Below are 26,518 nucleotides of genomic sequence, written 5' to 3'. Positions count from 1 at the left end.
TCATGGAAACTAAAGATCTCCTTTTTGCTTAACAAACTTAGCTTCTAGCCTTACTGAAGCCCCGTGGTTCTTCATGGAAAGTAAAGATCTCCTTTTTGCTTAACAAACTTAGCTTCTAGCCTTACTGAAGCCCCCATTTGCTTTTTTTTGTTTTAAAGAATTTTGAATATGGAGTCAGTAAGTGGGAGATAGAGGTGTTTCTGAATTCTCATGTGCATGGCACAGACAGTCACTATGGGGATTGCAATAGATTATAGACAATGCCCTTCCTTTTAGAAGACTATAATCAGAAACTTTTTCCCCTAAAAATTGAATTTTGGGGGCTTTGGGACTTCCAGGTGGCTCAGTGATAAAGAATCTGCATGCAAATGCAGGAACTGTGGGTTCAATCCCTGAGTTAGAAAGATCCCCTGGAGTAGGAAATGGCAATCCACTCCAGTGTTCTTGCCTGGAAAATTCCATGAACAGAGGAACCTAGCGGGCTACAGCCCATGGGGTTGCAAATAGTCTGACACGACTGAGCACACATGAACTGCACCCTGAGCCACTTTATTCTAATAAAAATCTCTGGGTTGCAACTGTATTTTGTTGCTGTTGGTATAGATTTAGACTATAATTAAGTGGAAATTTACCTTCAATGTATTCAACAATGAGCTCTAAATTAACTTTCAGTTCCATAGCAGTTGGATCAAAGTCACAAATATATTCGACTAACTGTTGGTTTACGTACTGTAAACAAAGAACAAAAATCATGGAATCATCAAGTGGAAGTAGAGTGCCTGATTCCTCAGTTTACAGAGTTCCATTTATACACACTTTGAAACAGGCAAAATCAATCTACGGTGTTAGACATCAGGATTCTGGTTACCCTTGGTGGTGTGAGAGAGAGTGTGTGTGTGTGTGTGTGTGTGTGTGTGTGTGTATGAGGCTGGTGATGGGGGAGGGTAAAAAGGAAGGCTTTGGGGATGCTACTCATGTTCTGTTCCTTGTTCTAGGTGCCTCTTACATTCATTGTGTAAAAATTTTTGAATTGTGTATCAAGGATTTGTGCAATTAAGATTTGTATATCTAAACTCATGTAGGTTATTCTTCAATAAAGAGGTTTTGTTGTTTTTTTTTTTAATGAAACTTACCAGTTTACAGCGATCCCAACTTTCTAAGTCACTTGATTGCAGTTTTGGATGAAAGAACACGATAATCGCTTTCAGGATGTCTTGTACTAATTTTATGTTGGCTTTCAGATCCTGGGACTGGCTGTCTGGTGGGGCTTCGTCCTCTGCCACAGGGTCATAATCGTACAGTAACAGCGACACGAAGTCTGAGGATGTAAGCAGCCCGAGGCACTCCTGTAGCTCCCCTAGCATGACTCTGAAGAAGAGAACGCCTGCCCGCTGGACTTCTCCCTCATTTTCAATCTCTGGAACAACAGAAGGACATCCCACATGGCTGTTCAGAACACATATTACTTTTTCACGGGATTCTGAACGTAATATAGCAAATCTTTGTTTTCTTTTTAGGAAAAAAAGACTATATCCTATATCGTTAAACAATCTTAGTTTCTCTAGTCATGAAATCAAAAGGCAAAAATGGAATCACACCTGTGGGGTTCACAGGCAGAGGCTTTGAGAGAAGGTGAAACCTTTATTTGGAGTTGGACCTTGGTTTGAAACCTACTTTCACCCTTATTAGTTCAGTTGTCTCTCTGAGCCGTCTTTTCATTTTCTGTGAGAAGAGTTGATCCTTACTTTCCCATTGAGCTGTGGAAATTAACAGGAGATGGTATATGGAAAAGTGCTTAGTCCCAGGTCTTACACATAGTGGATGCTCAAAAGATATGAATTTTCCTTTCTTTTTCCTTTTTTTTCCCACACTGTGTAATGGCTAGAAGTCTTTCAGCTTTATCCAACAGTGTTACTCTACTAATTCTATTTATTCCAATCTTGGTAGTGAAAGATTTCCGTGCTTTCTTCTTCCCTCCCTTCTGCCTACACTGATTTTGTGGTAAGAGTAGCTGGGTGGAGGTGGAATCGCAAAAACTGGGGTCTGTTCTTGGCTCTGCTGTAGCTTGCTCTTAGACCTTTACTTTGACAGGCCTTAGCTCCTTTTTCTGTAAAATGAAATGTTCCTGTGAGTTAATGCTGTGAGGGCTTCCCAAGTGGCCCAGTGCTAAAGAATCCACTTGCCTTCCAGGAGCCACAGGTTCCCTGGGTTGGGAAGATCCCCTGGAGGAGGAAATGGCAACCCACTCCACTGTTCTTGCCAGCATAATTCCATGGACAGAGCAGGTTGGGATCACAAAAGAGTCAGACACAACTGAGCATGCAAGCACATTGTGGTGGAAAGAGCACCCAAACTGGGGTGCAAATCCAGCCTTTACCACTTGTTAACTGTGTGATTTGGCGCAAGTGGTTTTGTTTCTCTGAACTCTACTTCCCTTGACTGTAAAATGAAATAATCATTATTAACCTCCTAGAGTTATGGTAAGGACTAATTGAAATACCATATTTAAAATGCTTGACACATGATGTGGCATTTAATAAATGCTACTTCTATACTGCCTTTATGAGTCCTTCAGTTCTAAAACCATGACTCTAGGCAAGAAAATGTGATTCCTTACCCTTTGCTCTAATGTATAGGCCAGACTAATCAGTCCAAGATTGCATGAAGGAAATCCTTCCATGTGGAAAGATCTGTATTTTGCAACAATTCATTTTAGAAAATGTATCCTTCATTGTATTGTCTGATTTCCCCTACACTTATTAAATCTATGAATTCAGACAGTTGCCGCATTCACAATACCTAGGATGTAGTTTTTCTTTATTTCTCCAGATAATTCGCCCAGTATTTCACTGCAGGCAAGCTGGATCACCTTCAGCATTTTCTGTAGGTCTTTAAACTCTCGATACAACAACATCTTCCTCTTGCCAATGTTAACATCGAGAACTCCCAAAGCTTCTCCTGTTCTCTCACGAAGTGGAACTACGATGTGGTTTTCTCCACAGACAGAGGCCAAGACAACTTCTGAGCTGTCTGTGCACTTAAAGAGGAAATCTCTGAAACCAAAACCAAATAAACATAAGGAGGGTATAAAATAAAAACCTGTTCACAACATTCTGCCCAAACACACTGAATCACCTCCTCTTGTATACTGGAGCCACACCAGCCCTTTTGCTATTTCATCTGCCTGACACATTCCACCCCTTAAGTTCTCATGGCTCAGCTCCCTCAGCTCCTCACAGAGAAGCCCTCCCTGAGCCCAGTGATCTAAAGTAGCTGCACCAGAGTCGGACTCCATCCAGTTCAGTTCAGTCGCTCAGTCATGTCCAATTCTTTGCGACCCCATGGACCGCAGCACGCCAGGCTTCCCTGTCCATCACCAACTCCCAGAGTTGACTTAAACTCATGTCCAATGAGTCGGTGCCATCCAACCATCTCATCCTCTGTTGCTCCCTTCTCTTCCTGCCTTCAGTCTTTCCCAGCATCAGGGTTTTTTCAAATGAGTCAGCTCTTCACATCAGGTGGCCAAAGTATTGGAGTTTCAGCCTCAACATCAGTCCTTCCAATGAACACTAAAGACTGATTTCCTTTAGGATGGACTGGTTGGATCTCCTTGCAGTCCAAGGGACTCTCTAGAGTCTTTTCCAACACTACAGTTCAAAAGCATCAAGTCTTCAGTGCTCAGCTTTCTTTATAGTCCAACTCTCACCTCCATACATGACTACTGGAAAAACCATAGCCTTGACTAGACGGACCTTTGTTGGCAAAATAATGTCTCTGCTTTTTAACTTGTACTTTTTTTTAATTTTTATTTTTGAAAGGACAAACTATTAAAAGTAAAACAAATGAAATCATGTGAGATCAAGATACAAAGACAGAAATTCCATATAGAAAAAAGGACCTTGCTGGGAGACCATCGGTGAGAAACATGGGAAACATCTCGCAGACACACAAGAAGCTCACACTGTAGAGAGGACTGAGCTGCCGGGGGCTCCTCATCACATCAGGGCTTCATTTTGCTCAGCCTGAGATCTCGCTCGATTTCAAACTGCCTGTGATCCACTCGGTCTAGAAAAGCTTTTCGTTCGATGTACCCCTCCTTCCCTCGGTTGTGGATGGCTAGCTCCTCGCCAATGCCCTCTTCCTCCTTGAAGCTCTCCCAGTCCAGCTTGGACTTCTCTAGGGTGCTCATCTTCTCCTTCTTGGCTCCGATTTTCCCCAAAAGGCTGCTCATGCCACTTGATCTTTTTAACCCTGACCCGGCAGGAAGTGACGGCACAGATGAAGGAATGTTAGGCTGGGGTTTTTCTTTCTTGTTTTGCTTGAAGAAGGATTTGGCTTCTTTAGATGTGGCATCCCCTTCCTTAATCACCCTGACTTCTTCACCAGCAAAATCAAACACCTTTGTAATTTTAACTTTGTCTGTTTCTTGAGGTTTCTCTAGCTTTTCTGCTTTGACCAAATGACTTGAACTTGTCTCTTCAGTCTCCTCTCCTGTTTTAACATGTGTACTTGGGGGCACTTTTGATTTCGGGTCTACATCATTCAGGAAGCTGGTCCATAGTTCATGCTCCTTCTTTTTCCTGGCATCCTCTGACTCAATGCCTTTTTCCTGCCCTGTTACTGCATCTTCCTCCTCACTACTACTTCCTCCAGATTCCTTTTCGGCCTCTTCTTCTAGTGAGAGGCCACCTTGTTTTCTCTTCCTGGCCAGAACGCTCTCAGCCTTTCTTTTTGTCCCTTTGGTTTTCTGTGTCTCCTCTTCACCATCCACTTCATCTTCCTTCACTAATTCATTTATATCATCTTCACTATACTCTCCACCCGAGGGCACGTAGTCCTCATCCTCCTCGGGGGTGGAGAAGTCTTCAGAGTCAAATTCCTCCATGTCGCTACCGCGCAGGGTCTACAGGCGTGAAGCAGCTGTGCCCAAAGGCAAAGCTCTAGGGATAGAGCGTAGTGGTGAGAGACAGGAGGCGGTGGCTGGGGAGGAACCCCGCCTGCTTTTTAATATGCTGTCTAGGTTGGTCATAGCTTTTCTTCCAAGGAGCAAACGTCTTTTAATTTCTTGGCTGCAGTCACCATCTGCAGTGATTTTGGAGCCCTCAAACAGAGTCTGCCACTGTTTCCCCATCTATTTGCTATGAATTGATGGGACCAGATGCCATGATCTTAGTGTTCTGAATGTTGAGCTTTAAGCCAAGTTTTCCACTTTGCTCTTTCACTTTAATCAAGAGGCTCTTTAGTTCTTCTTCACTTTCTGCCATATGGGTGGTGTCATCTGCATATCTGAGGTTATTGATATTCCTCCCGGCAATCTTGATTCCAGCTTGTGCTTCATCTAGCCCAGCGTTTCTCATGATGTACTCTGCATATAAGTTAAATAAACAGGGTGACAATATACAGCCTTGACGTACCCCTTTTCCTATTTGGAACCAGTCTGTTGTTCCATGTCCATCCACTTTGCCTTATTTTTAAATTTTTATTTATTTGGCTGCGCCGGGTTTTAGTTGCAGCATGCCGGATCCAGTTCCCTGACCAGGGAACGAACCTGGGCCCTCTGCATTGAGAGTGCTGAGTCTTAGCCACTGGATCTCCAAGGAAGTCCAATTCTGCCTTACTGTCTTTACTATAGACTTGTCCTTCACTGAGGGTATTCATTTTTTGTTTACGTATTGTCCAATAAGTCTTGGTTGAATGCCCAAAGAAGGATGAATGTGTTGGGTCAGGTTCACTAGAAGCAGAGCCTGAGAAAGGGATGCTCTGTGCGAATTAGTCACTGAGGGAGAAACCTGTGAAGGTCTGAGGCAAACAGGATGGTGAAGTGGGAGATGCCAAGGGATTTCCTTGGTGGTCCAGGGGCTAAGACTGCACTCCCATTGCAGGGGGCCTGGTTCAAGCCCGCATCACGGAACTAGATCCTGCATGACAGTGACTAAGAGTTTGCATGCCACAACTAAGACCGGGTGCAGCCAAATAAATAAATATTTTTAAAAGTGTGATTTCAGGTGAAGTTTATCCTCAGCCTGATCCCAAAAGGAGGTTTGGAAGGCAAATTGCACCCACCCTCTGCCCCACCTTGAAGCAGGGGAGAGGTCTTTTGTCATTCATTAGAGCTCTAAGCAGAAACAGATACATCTTGACTTAACAGTTGAGTTACCACTGACTATCTGTGAGTCAGTACAGAATGTTAAGAATAGCCAGCTGTCTCCCACCATTAGTAGCTAAAAATACAGACTCATGGATGTAGAAATGAGTCAAGCAGAGTTCCCCACGGACCATAACATAGTTCATGTCTTCTATAAATATTACTCATTAAGAGGCTGCCCAAAGGCTCAATGGTAAAGAACCTGACTGCCAATACAGGAGATGCAGACAAGCCTTCGAACCCTAGATTGGAAAGATCACCTGGAGAAGGGAATGGCTACCCACTCCAACATTCTTGCCTGGAGAATCCCATAGACAGAGTAGCCTGGTAGGCTAGAGTCCATAGGGCCGCAAAACAGCACCTATTTCAGTGAGGGACCTGAGGTTTTCATAGAAATGTAGCAGCTCCTTCTTTCCCTTGGGAAGTATAAACACTCCTTTTATCTCTTTCCCTCTCTCCCCATCTACATGATATTGATATGTCATTCCTTTTAGGTATCTGTAAAAACGCCGGTGCTTAGCACAGCCTCAGAAAAAACACATTTAGGGAATTTCCTAGTGATTCAGTGGCTAGGACTCTGTGCTTCCACTGCAAGGGGCAGGGGTTCAATCTCTGGTTGGGAAACTAAGATCCTTCATGCTGTGGTCATAACACCAGTCCTGTCATGATAGAAAGGTTATGCCCTTGTTTTGCTGCTCCTACCCCCTGCTGCAGCTGAGCCATGTCTTCATGATAGCCATAGTAGTGAGCATCATGCCAAGCTTCCTTGGTCAACAGAGTTCCTCAAAAGGCACCTGCTCTAAGTTAATCACAGGAATCCAAGGTTGTAAGTCTGGGTGTTAGAAGGACTCTTGTAAAACTCTTAACCAGCACAAGGAATAACTATATGGAAAGGAGCTTAAAACTGAGTGAACATTCTGGTATGAGGCCAAACTGAAATTGAATTAACATAGGTACTTAAATGTCAAATTGCCTACTAGCCTGATAGGTTACTACCCATTCAACTATGCTGACCCTCTAAGAAGCAGTGTATTCTAGTTAAGCAGGTGTATGCTAGTTAAGATCTGTTTTTGCAGTAGTTTAATAGCGTTCTTTGCATTTCACACATGAGAGGCATTCAAGGTCATCTAGAACTGGGTACGTATTAAAGGCAATATTCTCTGCCTCCTCCCCATCTTTGCCCCAGCCTGTCTTCCTTAAGTTAAAAAAAAAAAAAGTCCACAGGCTAGCTAACATTAAGAGGATGAGCTCTGAATAGTGATGTGGGTATATTTTTCATAGCCATGGTGGGTTTTTGTTAATTCCATGTTAATAAGAAAATTATAAAAAATAAAACACTAAATTGAAATCTGTTTTAAAAAGAACTTAAGGGGGAAAGGACCCAGGCAGACAAAGGTCTACAGTAATTTTCCTTTATAACCCAATCAAAATGAGAGCCATTATATTCATAAGAAGCAGAAGCCGGCAGTCAAACAGAACAGGCGGTGAGGTATGTCCCATACCTGAAGATGCATGTCTTCCTAAAGATGACAGAGGGATTCTTGTGGATTTCTGTTAGACCCTGCGCCCCTGTGACCATCATATTTCGTAAAACATAGTCTGAATCCTTGAAAAGAGGTAGAAATTTCATTACAGAGAGGAGCGATTAAACTTCATGCACTCGTTGAGACTTTGGGGACAAATAAATAGAAAAAAATTAGAAAAGCTTAGGCAATATAAAATGTTTTTCAAGTTATAGGTCAAGATCAATATAATATTGAGCCACAATGATGCCAAACACTTGGAAGGCTTCTAGGTTTGGGCCTCAGGAATTTTTTTCCCTAGACTAATTCATCCTATTGGTCATCCCAACCAGTCCCACGGTTTATGTTTTGTTTTGGGTTGTTTTGGTAAAACATACACAGCATAATATTATTATTTTTGCCATTCATAAGAGTGCAATTCAGTGGGATTAAAGACATTCACAATGTTGTATAACCAGTCAAATGGTTTTAAATATAATTTACTTACCAGCCTGGATTTCCCCCAAACACTAAGCTCATATATCCAATTGCCTATTCAATATCTCCACTTAGATATCTAACAGACATTTCAAATTACAGTTTAAAAAATGGTTTTCAATTTAGTAGGTGAGAAATTATCTTTTACTTAAATTTGTATTTCATTACAAGAACAACTGAACATTTTTCCTATGTTTATTGACCATTTGCATGAGGTTTTTTTAAAAATAAAATCGTGTTTTGATTATTTTTCTTTTGGATTTTCAAAATCCCACTAATTTTTATATAACACTGCTATTTTCTGCCAGATATATGACAATTAATTGTGTTTTTAACTTTGATGCAAGAAAGTTTTACATTTTTTTAAGCTTAACTTTTATTTTTAATTTTTATACAATTTTTACAATTATTACAACATGTTGGCTATATTTCTTGTGTGTACAACACATCCTTGAGCCTATTTTATGCCAATAGTTTGGGCCTCCCCCCACCACTACCTTGTTTGTTTGTTTGTTTGTTTGTTTGTTTTAGTGGGTTTTGTCATACATTGACATGAATCAGCCAAGTTTTACATTTTTATGTCATCAATGTATCAACTTCACTTTAATCACTTCAACCTTTGAGATTCAGCCATCCTTCCGCAGACTACGGTTGTAAATTCCCCCCATCCTTCATTTTCTTAGCTATTCTCATGCATTTATTCTTCCTCCATATGAAGATTAAATCATTTAGCCAATTTAAAAAAATATGCTGAATTTTTCTTGCAATTTTGTTAAACTTAAAAATAACTTTGGTAAAAAATTGGATTTTTAAAAAAGTTATATTTATGGTGAGCTGCTTTTACTCTTAGCCTGAAGGTGGTGATGGCAGTCAGTCACTCAGTCATGTCTGACTCTTTGAGACCCCATAGACTGTAGCCCACCAGTCTCCTCCGTCCAGGGGATTATCCAGGCAAGAACACTAGAGTGGCTTGCTATTTCCTTCTACAGGGACTCTTCCTGACCCAGGGATCAAACCAGCTTCTCCTGCTTGACAGGGAGATTCTTTACCACTGAGCCACCTGGAAGCCCAAAGAGGTAAGGAGAGGAAGCAATTACCAGAGCCTGGAGAAGACAGCCAAGTCGAGAGGACCGTGTGCCTAAAAGTAGAGTGGTCCTTTTTCTTTTTAATCCCCAACTTTTATTTTTGACCTCCCCATTCTCTCAGTATCAAATTACTTTCTTCTTAAATTAAAGACTGTATACTGAATACGTTTAAAACACAGCTGAGTGCTGTCTTTCTCTAACAGGTAAACATTTTTAACAGTAAATTTGAAATGTGTGTGGTCCAAAGAAGAAGGATAAAGAAAAAGAACAGATTATGATCTCTTATTTCCCATTAACATAAGATTAACATAAGATTTCATATATTGAGGGCATGGAGCCCTCTTCAAGCAGACATTCTGAGCAGGACTATTGTTCAAAAAATATTAAAAAAGAGACTGTATTAGCAGTTTTCATAACCCACAGAGATCACTGGACTTCTTGTCTCTTGAACGGAGACCTGGGGGCCAGGAACTCTTCTTGCCACACCGAGCCCCCGGGATGGCCCTTCATTCTATTCGAACAGTGGCCTTTTGTTGAAGAACACAGCTAACCCAAAGCAACCTAGAGAGGGAGAGCCAAAAGCATAAATACCCCAACCTCACTCTCCTTCTGCCTGCCAGTCTCCTACTGGTGACTTTCACTGGACAAACCCAAGCAGAAGCTACCTTCTCTGAGTTGGGTTCAGCAAAGTACGTAGAGATGGCAGTGATGCTGGGCGTGATGTTGTAAAGCCAGCCGATGCCAGTGATCACAATATGAAGGATGTGCTCCCGGCTGTGGACGTAGTGATAGGCAGCACTAAAGACATTGGCAACACCCTGTAGAGACAGAAATTTAAATTGCCTTTTCTTTTAAAAATTGCAAAATAATTAGTAATGCATCAATTGGATTATCTTTTTTAAATTTTATTTTTGCTTATTTGGTGGCATCAAATCTTAATAGTTGCGCACATGGGCTCTTCATTGTGGTGTGTGGGCTTATTTGCCACCTGGCATGTGCGATCTTAGTTCCCTGACCAGGGATCAAACCTTGGAAGGCAGATTCTTAACCACTGTACCATCCGAGAGAGTCCCCTGAATTATCTTTTTAATTAATGATCATCTGTTGTTACTGTTGTTGTTGTTTAATCGCTCAGTTGTGTCCGACTCTGTAACACCATGGGCTGTAGCCCACCAGACTCCTCTGTCCAAGGGATTTTCCAGGCAAGAATACTGGAGTGGGATGCCATTTCCTCCTCCAGGAGATCTTGCAGACCCATTGATCAAACCTACAACTCCTGTATTGGCAGGCAGATTCTTTATCACTGGGAATTCTTTATCACAGCCACCAGGGAAGCCCGATAATCACCTACTTCCTAAAAATTATTCATTGGTTCTCAAAAGGCATTGCAAAAGTGTTCGAAAAAGTGTTCTCACAGGTTCCACTATGAAAAAGTGAGACCAAAAGAGTCAACAGAGATCTACCGGAAAATCCGTCTAACTTATTATGTTTGCTGATAATCATCCAGTGAAATCAGTGGTATATACTACCAGAAAGCAGTGTCATAAGAACAAAGTAAACTTTGAAATGAGGGGAAAAAAAAAAGTTTAAAGGCCAAGAACTAATGCCAGTCTTGGACAGATGGGTAAGAACTGCCCCAATCTGATACAAGATTAATGTCTGCGTGTTTACATGGCTAATGTCATCAGATCAGCTGTGCAGGTATGCTGGGTTCCCAGGCCTGCAGTATCCTAGATTATACGGTTTTCTTTGACATATAAAGAGAGCCTGTTCCACAGAGAAAGGATCGGAAACCCTTAGGACCCATCCATGGTCTTGTTGTCAAGAAACCCTAGGATGGGACTTCCCTGGTGGTCCAGTGGTTAAGACTTCACCTTCCAATGAGGAGGGTATGGGGTCAATCCTCATTGAGGAGCAAAGATTTCACATGCCTCTTGGCCAAGGAACCAAAGCATAGGAAGCACATTCAATAAAGGCTAAAAAATGGTCACATCAAGGAAAACTCTAGGAGGAACCACAAATTCTTCAAAAATATCTGCATTTTATATTATGACCCAAGGCATCTAAGAGTAACTCAAAAGCCTTTACCTCCAAGGGCTAGGAGGTCAATTTAGAATTCACTTTGATATGTTCTCTAAAAAGACCATATATAGTTCACCTAATGATAATTTGGAGTATCATTCACCATACTCTTCCACTTTGCATCTTAATATCTTCACATCATCCTTATGTCAGAAGAGAATGAAACTTATTATTAAAAAGATGTCCAGGGGAAAAGATTATACCACTTCCTCAGTTGTACATCCAGTAAATGAGTGGGAGAAAAATTTAAATAATGGTAAATAAACATCAAGAGCATCCAGGGGAACAAATGATAGCAACTTCCTGATTGCTGCTACATCCCAGTCCAATGCCTCCATAGGGTTTTCAATCTTCCTTCACTGAAATTTTTATCCATAAAATTAAATTAAAAAAATTTTTTTTTCTCTTTGGCTGCACTGTGTGGCCTGTGGGATTTTAGTTCCCCAACCAAGGACTAAACCCATGCTTCCTGCTATGGAAGTGTGGAGTCTTAACCACTGGACCACCAAGAAAGTCCTAAAATTAAATTTAAATGCTTGTACAAATGGTCTAGTTATTTTATAATCTTAAAAGTGCTTTCCAGGGACTTCCCTAATGGTCCAGGGGCTAAGACTGTGCACTCCCCATGCATGGGGCCTGGGTTTGATCTTTGAACTAGATTCCATGTGCCACAACTAAAGATCCTACATGCTGCAACTAAGACCTGGCACAGCCAAATAAATAATAAAATAAATAAATATATATATTTTTTAAAAAGTGCCTTTCCTTTTTTTAGTTTCTTTTGTTTAATTTTATTTTCATTTAGCAGATAGTGTAAGATACTTAAACACCATCTTCAAACAAGGAACCTAATTTCAAAAACCTATTTTATTTATTTATTTAGTTATCTTAATACTTATTCATTTATTTGACTGCCTCGGGTCTTAGTTGCTGCCCAAGGGATCTTCATTGATGTCATGCAGGATCTTTGGTTGTGGCCTGTGGCTCCCAGGCTTAGTTGTGCCTCAGCAAGTGGGATCTTAGTTCCCCAACCAGATATCAAACCCATGACCCCTGCATTGGCAGGCAGATTCTTTACCACTGAACCACCAGGGAAGTCCCCCTTGAACCTATTTTAATATTGGGGGATTCCTGGGTGGCTCAGTGGTAAAGAATCCTCGTGCCAATGCAGGAGACACAAGCTCAATCCCTGGGTCAGGAAGAGCCTCTGGAGGAAGAAATGGCAACCCACTCCAGTATTATTCTTGCCTGGAAAGCCCATGGACAGAGGAGCCTGATGGGCTACATTCCATGGGGTTGCAAAGAGTGGAACACAATTGAGTGACTGGGCAGTCTTGAAATAAAACTCCACTAATAACCCAGAGTAAAACCACATGTTAACCTTGATAGAAAGATTTTTATTTTTATTTATTTTTGCTGTTGTTCAACAGTAAGCATCATGAGCTTTATTTTCTATTAAGTTTAAGCTAATATAATATTTTAAAGAAGAAATACTGGATAATCACCAATTTTACCAAAGAAGCCACAGCATTACAGGTCATGAAAAAGTGCCACTCCCTTTTTGAGATCTAATTTGAAAACATGAATATTTGAGAAACATTTAGGCCTTTCCTCCATTCTTCATCCTCAAAAATTATAACACTAAAATCAAGAACTATGGTAAGGCATATCATATTTAGCACCATTTGTGTAAAGAGCAAAGGATTTCCAGGTACCACTATAAATAAAACATAAGTATGTCTCTTCTAAAAATTCATTCCTACTTTTGGGGTTTTAGTTAGTAGTCTAATAGTTGGATTTCAGTTCTATAGCAGAAAATGCTGTTTGTACAATTAATACCATGGGACACATATTAACAAGCTTCTTCTAAAAATTCATTCCTACTTTTGGGGTTTTAGTTAGTAGTCTAATAGTTGGATTTCAGTTCTATAGCAGAAAATGCTGTTTGTACAATTAATACCATGGGACACATATTAACAAGCTTCCCAGACAATCTGAGGCATAGATATGCAACTGAGTCTGAGTCCCTCCATGTGTAATAGGGAACCTCTTCAAAGACTGACACATGTATGATGACACCATTTATATATATAGCTTTACTCTCATCTGGTTTCAGGTTTTACTTCTTCAAAAAGTATAGGAGAGGCTATCCTACCATTGATCTTGAAGAACTTTTCTATGTCGTACCTGATAGAATCTGATCTCATGGGGTAGGAAGATGTTAATTTTCTGGGGATCTCTTAGAGTGTCAACAGCCAAGACTCCAAATATCCTCATATATGCATCTTGAAGGGGCAGAGCCAGGAATGACCCACTGTGATCGCTCTTCTTGCGGGAGTGGTTCCAGAAGTAGACGTTCCCATGGTGCTGAACTTGGGGGACGTGTATTGGCTTCCCTTCATCCACTACTGTAAAGCTGAGGAACAGGGATATGAGAAAAGGAGAAAGGTACAGAAGAGGGCTTTAGATTAAACCATCAGGACACTAGATCAATCCATCCATAATCATTAGTATTATATGTCAGAGAAGTGGACTCAGATAAAATTACCAGTTTGGAGAGTCTGACTTGAGAGAAATATTTTTTAAAATAAGCTTAATAGTGTGTATATCGAAAACAAGAAAGACTGTACAGAAAAAAATGAGGACAGATGAGCCAGATACAGTCAGATTAGGGGGACACAATGGAAAGGGCTAGAAATTAAGAGTGATTATGTTGTTATAATGGCTGTAATACGAATCCAGCTGCATTTGATTTGGCACTATAAGTGTTATTGGCGAAAGATTGCTACAAAGAGATACAACGTCAATAAAAGTTGATATAGAGTTCTTACACTATGACAGGCAAAAAAAAATAAGCTTAGATCATACCAGAGAAACATATATAAACAAGATGTATTGTTTAGTTGTTAAGTCATGTCCTACTCTTTTGCAACCCCATCGTGGGTAGCCTACTAGGCTCCTCTGTCCATAGGATTTCCCAGGCAAGAATGCTGGAGTGGGTTGCCATTTCCTTCTCCAGGGGATCCTCCTGACCCAAGAATGGAACCCAAGTCTCCTGCATTGGCAGGCAGATTCTTTACCACTGGGCTACCAGGGAAGCCCATTTAAACAGGATGTGGAGACATAATTTGATTTTATTTTTTGGGGCTCCAAAATCACTGCAGATGGTGACTGCAGCCATGAAATAAAAAGACACTTACTCCTTGGAAGAAAAGTTATGACCAACCTAGACAGCATATTAAAAAAGCAGAGACATTACTTCACCAACAAAGGTCTGTCTAGTCAAGGCTATGGTTTTTCCAGTAGTCATGTATGGAGGTGAGAGCTGGACTATAAAGAAAGTTGAGCACTGAAGAATTGATGCTTTTAAACGGTGGTGTTGGAAAAGACTCTTGAGAGTCCCTTGGACTGCAAGGAGATCCATCCAGTCCATCCTAAAGGAAATCAATCTTTAGTGTTCATTGGATGCACTGATGTTGAGGCTGAAACTCCAATACTTTGGCCACCTGATGAGAAGAACTGACTTATTTGAAAAGACCCTGACGCTGGCAAAGATTGAAGGTGGGAGGAGAAGGGGACAACAGAGGATGAGATGGTTGGATGGCATCACCAACTCAATGGACATGAGTTTGAGTCAACTCTGGGAGTTGGTGATGGACAAGGAGGCCTGGTATGCTGCAGTCCATGGAGTCGCAAAGAGCTGGACACGACTGAGACATTATTATGGAGACATAATTTACGGAGCAGGTACAAATAATTGAACTGATACTGTGAAGCAAAGTCCCTACATGAAAACCAATGCCCAAGAGCAAGCTCTAGAAAAAATCAGGTGAAATCACCCAAGACTGGAAACCTATCACCTCCTGCTTGAGAAACTTTGGTGACCTGAGGCATTTCTCTCTTGGGTAGCTAAATAGGAAGGATTTCAGGGCTACTTTACTTCACAAAAGGAATTTTTTTAAAAAGAAGGGGAAACCAATGTCTTTGGAAATTCTTACCTGATCCCCTTCATGTCCCTGTAGAGCACTTTTCTCAGAACAAACGGAGCATCGTCTAAAGTACAAGCTACATTCCTCAGTAGAACGTTCCCTCTATCGGGCAGAAGGAGGTTTTCTTCTAAGAGGGAAATGTGAGCACTGATCTTCTTATTTCCATGGGTTTCAGCATCCTGCGGCAAAATATTTCTGATCATTTATTTGCCAATTGCTATTCTGTTTGGCAATTTGCCAATTGCCAGAAAGCTATTCTCTTAATCATGTCTCCTTTCATGAGCCAATCTGACCCCAATAATTTCATTTCCCTGAGTAAATGATGCAGATATTACCATAAATAGACAGTGGGGGAAAGGCTAACACCGCAGCTGTTTCTGAAACCTGAGTTTTAGTGAGTAGAATATATTTACTTTATGCCAACCAGACCAGTTCTACTAAAAAAAATAAAAAATCTGTCAAGTCTACTTATATTTAGAGGTTTAAAACTTGGATCCCTTTGAACCATACTCATGTTGTATGGGCTTCAATTAGAAGTGCTTATTTTAGAGAGCTCAGGCAAGAAAGATGACTCATATTTCTTGACCATCCACTATGATGTGAATATGGGAAAATGTTCTCAAGAAATTCTTAACATAGTTTGGCTGTGACATTTGACTTACATCATTTCAGGAAAGGATTACTTAGGGCTCCAGATTGCAGACTATATGCAACTACTATTTCTTTTTCTTTTCAGCTGTACTGCATAGCATGTGGGATCCTAGTTCCCTGATCAGGGATCAAACCCATGCCCCTTGGAGTAGAAGCACAGAGTACTAACCAATCGATCTCCAGGGAAGTCCCACAACTACTATGTCTAGTTAAAATAACTGAAAATTCTATGTACCTAAAATATTATAACAATATTATGTGTTAACACGTATGCCAAATATGGATATAAATTGGGAACATGAGAGACACTTTCTCTGATATTTGTCTCCTCTTCCTATAAACTTGGGTTTGTTCTTTGTGCTTTTTTTTCCCCTTCTTGATTCCTCCTTTTCTACACAGAAAATCAATAGACTAATAAAAATGTAGTAGTAAGATGTCTCTATGGGTATGGCAGATTTCTGAAGCAAGTTGGAACAATAACTTTTTTGCTTTTTGGTTGAGTCCCCTGCAGTGGAAATGCAGTGTCTTAATCACTGCACTGCCAGGGAAATTCCAATATCTCTTTTTCTTGATTGGTCTACTGCTCCCGGTCTCATCATGTCCAATTGATATATTGGAAAATTAAGCCATTCAGGGGATGATTCCCATAATCATGTGTTGCTATTTAGCTGAGATGAATGACATAGTTTCCCTGGACCAATGGAAGCTGTGATACTTGTAGAAGACAGCCATGCTGTTACTGCCTGGGAAAAGCAGGAAGCCTGAAGTGTCTGAGGAAGGCAGCAGCGCTGTGGGTGGTGGTTCATCCAGGTCATGTCTTTTAAGGGACAGGATTCTGCAGTAGTCTCAGCTTATTTCTAGGCAGTGCTATGAACTATTGTGTCACGTTGGATTCTACTTTATAATGACTTTATGATTTTAAAAATTCCTTTTATTTTTATTTTGAATTGGATGGTAATTGCTTTACAATGTTGCATTGGTTTCTGCTGTACAACAAGGTAAATCAGCCATAAGTATACACATGTATCCCCTCTGTCTGAAGCCTCCCTCCCACGACCCCCCAAATAGTTCCTTTTAAAACTGACTCCCAAAACAGCATGCAAGGGAAATATAGCTTAAACTGCTGGTACATCTCCTTACTGGTTTTTGGGTTTTTTTAATGTCAGTTTATTGTCTGTTATAGGTTTCTTTGACTCTTGGCACAAATGAAATTAGGAATTCCAAGACACAATTCTGTTTCTTATACCTTTCCTCTCTGCTTCTACCTTGCCAATCTGCAACCATTCCAGTTGCATCTTTACTAGGTTCGGGGTCATTGTAAAACATTGGAATGAGTAAAATATCTATAACAGAGATTTCTCAAGAGAATTTTGTGTGTTCCTCCTTTGCAACCATTGAACATCATCACCTGGGAGGAAATGTTTTTCTCTTATATGTCATTTTAGAAAGCACACCTGGGTGAGGGCCTTAAAGGTCTCGGTGTACACTGGTTCCAAGGACACACCACTTGTTTCTGCAGCACGCTGGATTTGGTGCAGCCACTTTTGTCTGGCACAATTCCTCAGACTTTCAACATGGCTCCTTTCTAAAGAGTTCATCAGAAACTCCACAACGCTTTCCAGAACTTCTTCTTCATTGCCCCTGAGTTCAGAGACAACCAATTCTATGTATTTCTGAAACTGTTTGGAAGACAACCTCACTTCGTGCCCAGGGTGTAGCTTTGGAAATTGGACATGCAGTTTAGCTAAAAGACAGAAACATAAAGCCAAAAACTAGTCAAAAGTTCATTCACCTGTGGGGGAAATTTGCATTCTTACAGCAAATCGAAGACTCTAACAACTGCTTCTCATGGTAAACCGGGTATATCAAAGGCATCTCCAATGGATGTCCAATAGAACATCTTACAGTGACTTCCTACGCTGAACTCAAGATGATTCCTATATCATCTATTTTTTTTAAAGTCAATTTATTTATTTTTAGTTGGAGGATAGTTGCTTTACAGTACTGTGTTGGTTTCTGCCATGCAGCAACATGAATCAGCCATAGGTATACACATGTCCCCTCCCTCCTGAACCCCCCTCCCACCTCCCAGGCCATCCCACCCCTCTGGGTTGTCACAGAGCACTGGATCTGAACCCCCTGCATCATACAGCAAATTCCCACTGGCTGTATATTTTACATATGGTAATGTATATTGTTTCATTTTAATTCTACCTCTCAGCCAGGTGAAACCTTATAACATCATCCTCAGGTCCCTTAAATTCTAGCATTCATCGTGTCCAACTACTTTGTTTTACCCATGAGGACACATGGCTCTACGGAAGTTCAGTAATTTCTTCATGGTCATGTGATCACTTCAGTTCAGTTCAGTTGCACAGTCGTGTCCAACTCTTTGCAACCCCATGAATCGCAGCACACCAGGCCTCCCTGTCCATCACCAACTCCAAGAGTTTACCCAAACCTATGTCCATTGAGTCGATGATGCCATCCAACATCTCATCCTCTGTCATCCCCTTCTCCTCCTGCCCTCAATCTTTCCCAGCATCAGGGTCTTTTCCAATGAGTCAGCTCTTCGCATCAGGTGGCCAAAGTATTGGAGTTTCAGCTTCAACATCAGTCCTTCCCAAGAGTGCCCACTCTCACCACTACTATTCAACATAGTTTTGGAAGTGTTGGCCACAGCAATCAGGGCAGAAAAAGAAGTAAAAGGAATCCAGATAGGAAAAGAAGAAGTGAAACTCTCTCTGTTTGCAGATGACATGATCCTCTACATAGAAAACCCTAAAGACTCTACCAGAAAATTACTAGAGCTAATCAACGAATACAGTAAAGTTGCAGGATATAAAATTAACACACAGAAATCTCTTGCATTCCTATACACTAACAATGAGAAAACAGAAAGAGAAATTAAGGAAACAATACCATTCACCATTGCAACAAAAAGAATAAAATACTTAGGAATATATCTACCTAAAGAAACAAAAGACCTATACATAGAAAACTATAAAACACTGATGAAAGAAATCAAAGAGGACACAAACAGATGGAGAAATATACCGTGTTCATGGATTGGAAGAATCAATATTGTCAAAATGGCTATACTACCCAAAGCAATCTATAGATTCAATGCAATCCCTATCAAACTACCAACGGTATTTTTCACAGAATTAGAACAAATAATTTCACAATTTGTATGGAAATACAAAAAAACCTCGAATAGCCAAAGTAACCTTGAGAAAGAAGAATGGAACTGGAGGAATCAACCTGCCTGACTTCAGACTATACTATAAAGCCACAGTCATCAAGACAGTATGGTACTGGCACAAAGACAGAAATATAGATCAATGGAACAGAATAGAAAGCCCAGAGATAAATCCACGAACCTATGGTCACCTTATCTTCGACAAAGGAGGCAAGGATATACAATGGAAAAAAGACAACCTCTTTAACAAGTGGTGCTGGGAAAACTGGTCAACCACCTGTAAAAGAATGAAACTAGAACACTTTCTAACACCATACACAAAAATAAACTCGAAATGGATTAAAGATCTAAATGTAAGACCAGAAACTATAACACTCCTAGAGGAGAACATAGGCAAAACACTCTCCGACATAAATCACAGCAGGATTTATGACCCACATCCCAGAATTTATGACCCTCTATGACCCACATCCCAGAATTTTAGAAACAAAAGCAAAAATAAACAAATGGGACCTAGTGAAACTTAAAAGCTTTTGCACAACAAAGGAAACGATAAGCAAGGTGAAAAGACAGCCCTCAGAATGGGAGAAAATAATAGCAAATGAAGCAACAGACAAAGGATTAATCTCAAAAATATACAAGCAACTCCTGCAGCTCAACTCCAGAAAAATAAATGACCCAATCAAAAAATGGGCCAAAGAACTAAACAGACATTTCTCCAAGGAAGACATACAGATGGCAAAAAAACACATGAAAAGATGCTCAACATCACTCATTATCAGAGAAATGCAAATCAAAACCACAATGAGGTACCATTACACGCCAGTCAGGATGGCTGCTATCCAAAAGTCTACAAGCAATAAATGCTGGAGAGGGTGTAGAGAAAAGGGAACCCTCTTACACTGTTGGTGGGAATGCAAATTAGTACAGCCACTATTGAAAACAGTGTGGAGATTTCTTAAAAAGCTGGAAATAGAACTGCCATATGACCCAGCAATCCCACTCCTGGGCATACACACTGAGGAAACCAGATCTGAAAGAGACACGTGCACCCCAATGTTCATCGCAGCACTGTTTATAATAGCCAGGACAGGGAAGCAACCTAGATGCCCATCAGCAGACGAATGGATGAGGAAGCTGTGGTACATATACACCATGGAATATTACTCAGCCATTAAAAAGAATTCATTTGAATCAGTTCTAATGAGATGGATGACACTGGAGCCCATTATACAGAGCGAAGTAAGCCAGGGAGATAAAGACCATTACAGTATACTAGCACATATATATGGAATTTAGAAAGATGGTAACGATAACCCTATATGCAAAACAGAAAAAGAGACTCAGATGTATAGAACAGACTTGTGGACTCTGTGGGAGAAGGCGAGGGTGGGATGTTTCAAGAGAACAGCATCGAAACATGTATATTATCTAGGGTGAAACAGATCACCAGCCCAGGTTGGATGCATGAGACAAGTGCTCGGGCCTGGTGCACTGGGAAGACCCAGAGGGATCGAGTGGAGAGGGAGGTGGGAGGGGGGACCGGGATGGGGAATACATGTAAATCCATGGCTAATTCATTTCAATGTATGACAAAAACCACTGCAATGTTGTAAAGTAATTAGCCTCCAACTAATAAAAATAAATGGAAAAAAAAAAAAAAACATCAGTCCTTCCAATGAACACCCAGGACTGATCTCCTTTAGGATGGACTGGTTGGATCTCCTTGCAGTCCAAGGGACTCTCAAGAGTCTTTTCTAACACTACAGTTCAAAAGCATCAATTCTTCGGCGCTCAGCTTTCTTTATAGTCCAACTGTCACATCCACATATGACCACTGGAAAAACCATAGCCTTGACCAGACGGACCTTTGTTGGCAAAGTAATGTCTCTGCTTTCTAATATGCTGTCTAGGTTGGTCATCACTTTCCTTCCAAGGAATAAGCGTCTTTTAATTTCATGGCTGCAATCACCATCTGCAGTGATTTTGGAGCCCAGAAATATACAGTCAACCACTGTTTCCCATCTATCTGCCATGAAGTGATGGGACCGGATGCCATGATCTTAGTGCTCTGAATGTTAAGCTTTAAGCCAACTTTTTCACTCTCCTCTTTCACTTTCATCAAGAGGCTCTTTAGTTCTTCTTCACTTTCTGCCATAGGGGTGGTGTCATCTGCATATCTGAGGTTATTGATATTTCTCCCGGCAATCTTACTTAGTAAAAGATAAAATATCAGAACCCAGCTCTCCCATCGTGTAATATCTTTTCTTCCATGGACCATGGTTCTGTGTTATGAAGTTTTCCCATCTTGTAAGTGGAAATCACCTCATTATGTCAGAACACCTGACAGTTGATCAACTTAGGTAACTTTAAAGATCAACCAATACAATGATTTTTGAAAGGGCTGAAGAACTTTACTAACCCTTATCAATTTTTCTCTCATGCACCATATACTTCAAGAATTTGAAATCTGTTATGCCAAAGTCGTCAGATAAATCCTTAAACCCAGTGAAGAGCAAAATCACTTATCTTGGGATCTAAGCAAATGAAGGAGAGAACTTATTATATGAGAATTCTAGTAGCTTTTGATTGAGAAGAATTCATCAGAAGAGGAAAAATATAGGAGAAGAGAAAGTCATTAAGGAGAATACAAAGTTTAGTAAATTTAGGGGAAACTTGCAAGTCATTCAGACCTGAGAGATGAATCGGACCTTGTAGAGGCAGAAAGATAAAATGAGAAGGGAAAATAGGCAGGACTGTGAAGTCGGTTTGGATTGTTTTATGGGTATGTGTAGCTAGGTACACAGAAGGAATCTAACTATGTAGAGTTAAGATCTTGGACAAAGCACTCTACAACAGTTTCACTCCTGATTGCTCTGACATTTTCTACATTCCCATCAGCAATGCACAAGGGTTCAAATTTCTTCATATCCTTGCCAACACTGTTTTTTCCATTTTAAAAATTACAGTCAAACTACATAAGCAAAAAAAGCAAAAGTAAATTAATGGGGCTATATCAAACTAAAAACCTTCTGCACAGCAAAAGTAACAACAAAATGAAAAGGCCACCTACAGTATGGGAGAAAATACTTGCAAATCATATATCTGATAAGGAGTTGATATCCAAAATATACAGGGAACTCACAGAACTCAATAGCAAGAAAAAAATCAGATTGAAAAATGGGCAGAGGAACTGAACAGATACATTTCCAAAGAAGACATGCAAATGACCAGAGGCACATGAAAAGATGCTCAAACATTATTAATGAGTGCACCAACTTTCATTACAAGAAAAGCTCTAGGATTCTAATATACAGGGTGATGATTATAGTTAACAATACCATATTATATACTTGAAAGTTTCTAAGAGAGTAGATCTTAAATGTTCTTACCACAAAAAAGAAATGGTAATTATGTGAGGTGATGGAGGTATTAACTAAGCTGTGGTAATCATTTCACAATATAAGCGTATCAAATCAACACATCATACAGCTTAAATTTACACAATGTTCCATGTCAATGGTATCTCACTAAAGCTGAAAAAAATGATAGCCACACTAGTACATGTGAAGTGTGAAATGCTATCTCATGGCTTTAGAACAACCAATATTTTAACTGTATATATATCATAATAATGAGGAGGAAATGGCAACCCACTTCAGTATTCTTGCCTGGAAAATTCCATGGACAGAGAAGACTGATGGGCTGAAGTCCATGGGGTCACAAAAAGTCAGACACGACTGAGCACACATGTATATCACAATACTGGGAAACCTGAAGCCACCTTGTTACCACAACTTAAGAAAATTCTTTTGTTTTTACCTTTCTTCATAGATTCTTTTTCCATTCCTTCCTTGTATGTATACAAGAGTTCATCAATTTCCTTCAGATCCAGAAAGCCTGAGCCATCACTGTCCCACTTTTGAAAGAGGGCTTTTAGGAGAAGTTCCCGTTGGATTTGGGAAGCATTTTGTCTAGCCTAGGGCATACACAGAATAACAAAGCACAGAAGATGTATGTGTTTATTATGCTAGCTGGTGAGCTTCCCTTGTGGCTCAGATGGTAAAGAATCTGCCTGCAATTCAGGAGACCAGGGTTCAATCCCTAGGCCGGGAAGCTCCCCTGGAGAAGGTAATGACTACCCACTCCAGTATTCTTGCCTGGAGAATTCCATGGAAGCCTGGTGGACTACAAAGAGTCAGACACGACTGAGCAACTAAAACACACACACACACACACACACACACACACACACACACATGCTAGCTGATATCTTTTGCTTATTCCCCACAAAAAGCAGCACTTTTTACAGAAACAGCTTTACTTTGGGACTAAGCAGGATATGAATGGTAAAATGAAACATTTAATTTTAATTCTCTTAGTATCATTTTTTATCTCTCAATAAACATTTTCTATGTTTCACCTCTAAGCGAGAAAGCAGGCATTCTCTGCATTGAACTAAAACACATTCATTTAGGAAGGGGACTCACTCCTCGAAAATCTTTGATTCATTCCTCTCCATTCACTTACTAGTTGTTCAGCAATGTGATAAACACATTGGGTGATCTGCCTGGCTTCTTTTATTCTCTACCATGTGGGATCTAAGTTCCCCGACTCCCCAACCAGGGATCAAACCCATGCCTCCTGCATTGGGAACATGGAGTCTTAACCACTGAACTGCCAGGGAAGTTCCTGCCTGGTTTTTTTTTTTTTTTTTTTTTAATTTATTTATCTATTTTAATCTTATTTATTTATTTGGCTGTGCTGGGTCTTAGTTGCAGCATGTGGGATCTAGTTTTCCTGACCAGGGAGTGAACTTGGACTCCCTGCATTGGGAGCTCAGAGTCTTAGCCACTGAAGCACCAGGGAAGTCCCTGCCTGGCTTCTTGATGAAATATGTTTTGTAGTGAAGGGCGATGAATGATAGTGTTCAAACAACAAAAAGTGACTGTGTTAAAAAATTCTTTCTTATATTTAACATTGACCTGACATTAATTTTATTTATCATTTAGATTTTTTACTAGATTATGTTAACTAGATAGTAACTTATCTAATCAAGGTAGATTTTATTGATAAAAGAAAGTGAACATATACCATTTGGTTAAATGATGGGAACTTCAATTGAGGAGGAAAAAGGAATATCAACTCTAAATTAGATTGAGAAGACTCAAGACTGATAAGGTTACTGAATATACTTGATGAACCTAATTTATATATTTCATATAACAGTACATATATTGTTCCTATCAGCAAATGTGTTTACATATTTCATTCAAGTAGTAATTTCTTAAGAAAGATGAAGCCCACTACCTCGGTGTGCCCAAAAATATGTATTCAAGCCACATTCATACCCTTATGTATGTGCATTTGTAAATGTACTCACACATCGGACAGTGTACACATACACATACATCTTTGCACATGCAAATATCTGCTCCTCGGAATCTACTCTTCAAGCTTTGGAGGAGCAAAAACATAGCTATATAAGAAACCATCTCCTGCCATCAGCAATCATGTTCTTATTAGAGGAATGAATTCTCTGGAGTGTGATCTTAGAACATTTGCCAATAAAATGAAGTATTTAATAGCCATGCTAATTAAGTACCTAATTAGCATAAGCATTCACAACCAAAATAAGTACTTAAGAAGAGCTAGTCTAGGAGGAACTGAGGTTGATATATTTTTTTAATTTTTATTTCTAATTAGAAGATAATTAATTTACAATACTGCGATGGTTTCTGCCATCCAGATGCAGGTGCTTAGTCACTCAGTCTTGTCTGACTCTGTGACCTCATGGTAGTCCACCAGGCTCCTCTGTCCATGGGGATTCTCCAGATAAGAATACTGGAGTGGGTTGCCATGCCCACCTCCAGGGTATCTTCCCAACCCAGGGAGTGAACCCAGGTTTCCCATATTGCAAGCAGATTCTTTACTGTCTGAGCTACCAGAGAAGCCCATACATCAACATGAATCAGTCATAAGTATACGTACATCAACATGAATTGGCCATCCTACTTACGTCATACATACATCAACATGAATCAGTCATAGGTATACATATCTCTTTACAATAGTGACCTCACTTGTTTTATTGGTAAGTGATATTACTCACCTTTTCTAAGCCACTCATTTTCTCTTCTTTTGTTTCAACAAAGCCCTTCTTAAAAAAGGAGGTGAGGGCTTCACTGACACTCAAGGGGGAATCTTCACCGACAAATGTCTCCAGGAGTTGCACAAACTGGAGTAGGTTGAAGGAAACTCCGTTGAAGGCACTCCTACCCTTTGTTTCCTTGTAAGACTGAATGTTTCTGATAATTGAGTGCAGGTCTATCAAGCAAGAAACATACATCAAACGGTGACATGAACAATTTTATCAAAGTTCAGGGAAAATACATGAGTACATATTGTAATGAATATCTACTACCTTTTTTCCTACCAGGAGTCTGTGCTGCCTTCATGAGGACAGCACTCCCTTTTTATTTTTAATATATCCTTTATAAAGTTTGGGTTTTGGTTGTGTTCTCGTTTTCTCTCTCTCGTTCTCTCTCTCTCTCTCTCTTTTTTTTTTTTTTTGCATGTGGGATCTTAGTTCTCTGACCAGAGATTGAACCCATGCCCCCTGTGTCAGCAGCACAGAGTCTTAACCACTGGACCACCAGGGAAGTCCCTAAATGTATCTTTTATCTATCTATCTATTTATTTATTTATTGGTCTTCATCCTTTTGTCCGCGCCTGGTGGCATGTGGGAACTTAGTTCTCCGAAGAGGGATCGAACCCATGCCCCTTGCATTGGCAGTGTGGAGTCTTAACCACTGGATTGCCAGGGAAGTCCCTCTCCTTTTTTTTTTAATTTGAGAAAACATCTCTCCCTGATTGTCAGTTTTGATGTATCAGGTGGTACTGAGCCTTGCTTCAGGATGGCCATGTGATATAGGTCTGGCTAGTGATTCACATATGACAGCAATGGGATCCACTATGGGCCAATGAGAATTAGCCTCAGGACTTTTGGGGCAACTACTGGGGGAGAATCACTGGTCTTGTACTCTGACTCCTGAACGAGTAGGATGTAGGCTTAGAGATGCTCTCATGGAAATGTTTGCCACAATACAGAGAAAACTACCTAAAACTGAAAGTTACACAGAGAAGAACAGGGCTGAGAGGCAAAGAGATAGTGTCCTGCTGCTATTATTGAGCCCTTGGATTCAGTTGTGCCTGAAGCCAGTTGCAGTCTGGACTGGCTAGTTAAATAAGTCTGTAAATACCACCACTATAACCTCTCCCTCAGGAGGCTTGACTCATATATTTATCTTGAAGCTTGATGTTATAACATGAAGTATATTTCATAGAAGAGCCCAGTGATTTAC

The 26,518-nt window shown here is 40.3% G+C and overlaps 2 protein-coding genes across 7 annotated transcripts in view; both read right to left on the bottom strand.

Annotated features, from left to right (window-relative positions):
- EFCAB5 (EF-hand calcium binding domain 5) overlaps positions 1-26,518 on the bottom strand; it is a 110,163-nt gene that overhangs the window by 7,080 nt on the left and 76,565 nt on the right. For 5 of the 6 annotated variants that reach the window (XM_070478796.1, XM_070478795.1, XM_070478798.1 and 2 more), the window contains 10 exons: positions 25,267-25,481; positions 22,977-23,133; positions 17,407-17,696; positions 15,311-15,480; positions 13,500-13,728; positions 9,896-10,048; positions 7,648-7,751; positions 2,800-3,053; positions 1,134-1,417; positions 633-729 (listed from right to left, as the gene is read on the bottom strand). In XM_070478796.1, coding sequence (XP_070334897.1) covers positions 633-729; positions 1,134-1,417; positions 2,800-3,053; positions 7,648-7,751; positions 9,896-10,048; positions 13,500-13,728; positions 15,311-15,480; positions 17,407-17,696; positions 22,977-23,133; positions 25,267-25,481 — 1,953 coding nt within the window. The remainder of the gene's footprint in view (positions 1-632; positions 730-1,133; positions 1,418-2,799; positions 3,054-7,647; positions 7,752-9,895; positions 10,049-13,499; positions 13,729-15,310; positions 15,481-17,406; positions 17,697-22,976; positions 23,134-25,266; positions 25,482-26,518) is intronic. The other variant, XM_070478799.1, reaches the window with a different exon arrangement.
- LOC110133086 (craniofacial development protein 1-like) lies at positions 3,769-4,885 on the bottom strand. The gene has a single exon (XM_020886828.2). The coding sequence runs from the start codon at positions 4,883-4,885 to the stop codon at positions 4,001-4,003; it is 885 nt and encodes a 294-aa protein (XP_020742487.1). The 3' UTR covers positions 3,769-4,000.

The sequence above is a fragment of the Odocoileus virginianus genome, chromosome 17 (genome assembly GCF_023699985.2).
Source record: "Odocoileus virginianus isolate 20LAN1187 ecotype Illinois chromosome 17, Ovbor_1.2, whole genome shotgun sequence".
NCBI classification, from domain to species: Eukaryota; Metazoa; Chordata; class Mammalia; order Artiodactyla; family Cervidae; genus Odocoileus; species Odocoileus virginianus.
The sequence above is the reverse complement of the archived record's forward strand: the minus strand, read 5'-3'. Positions and strand labels throughout refer to the sequence as shown.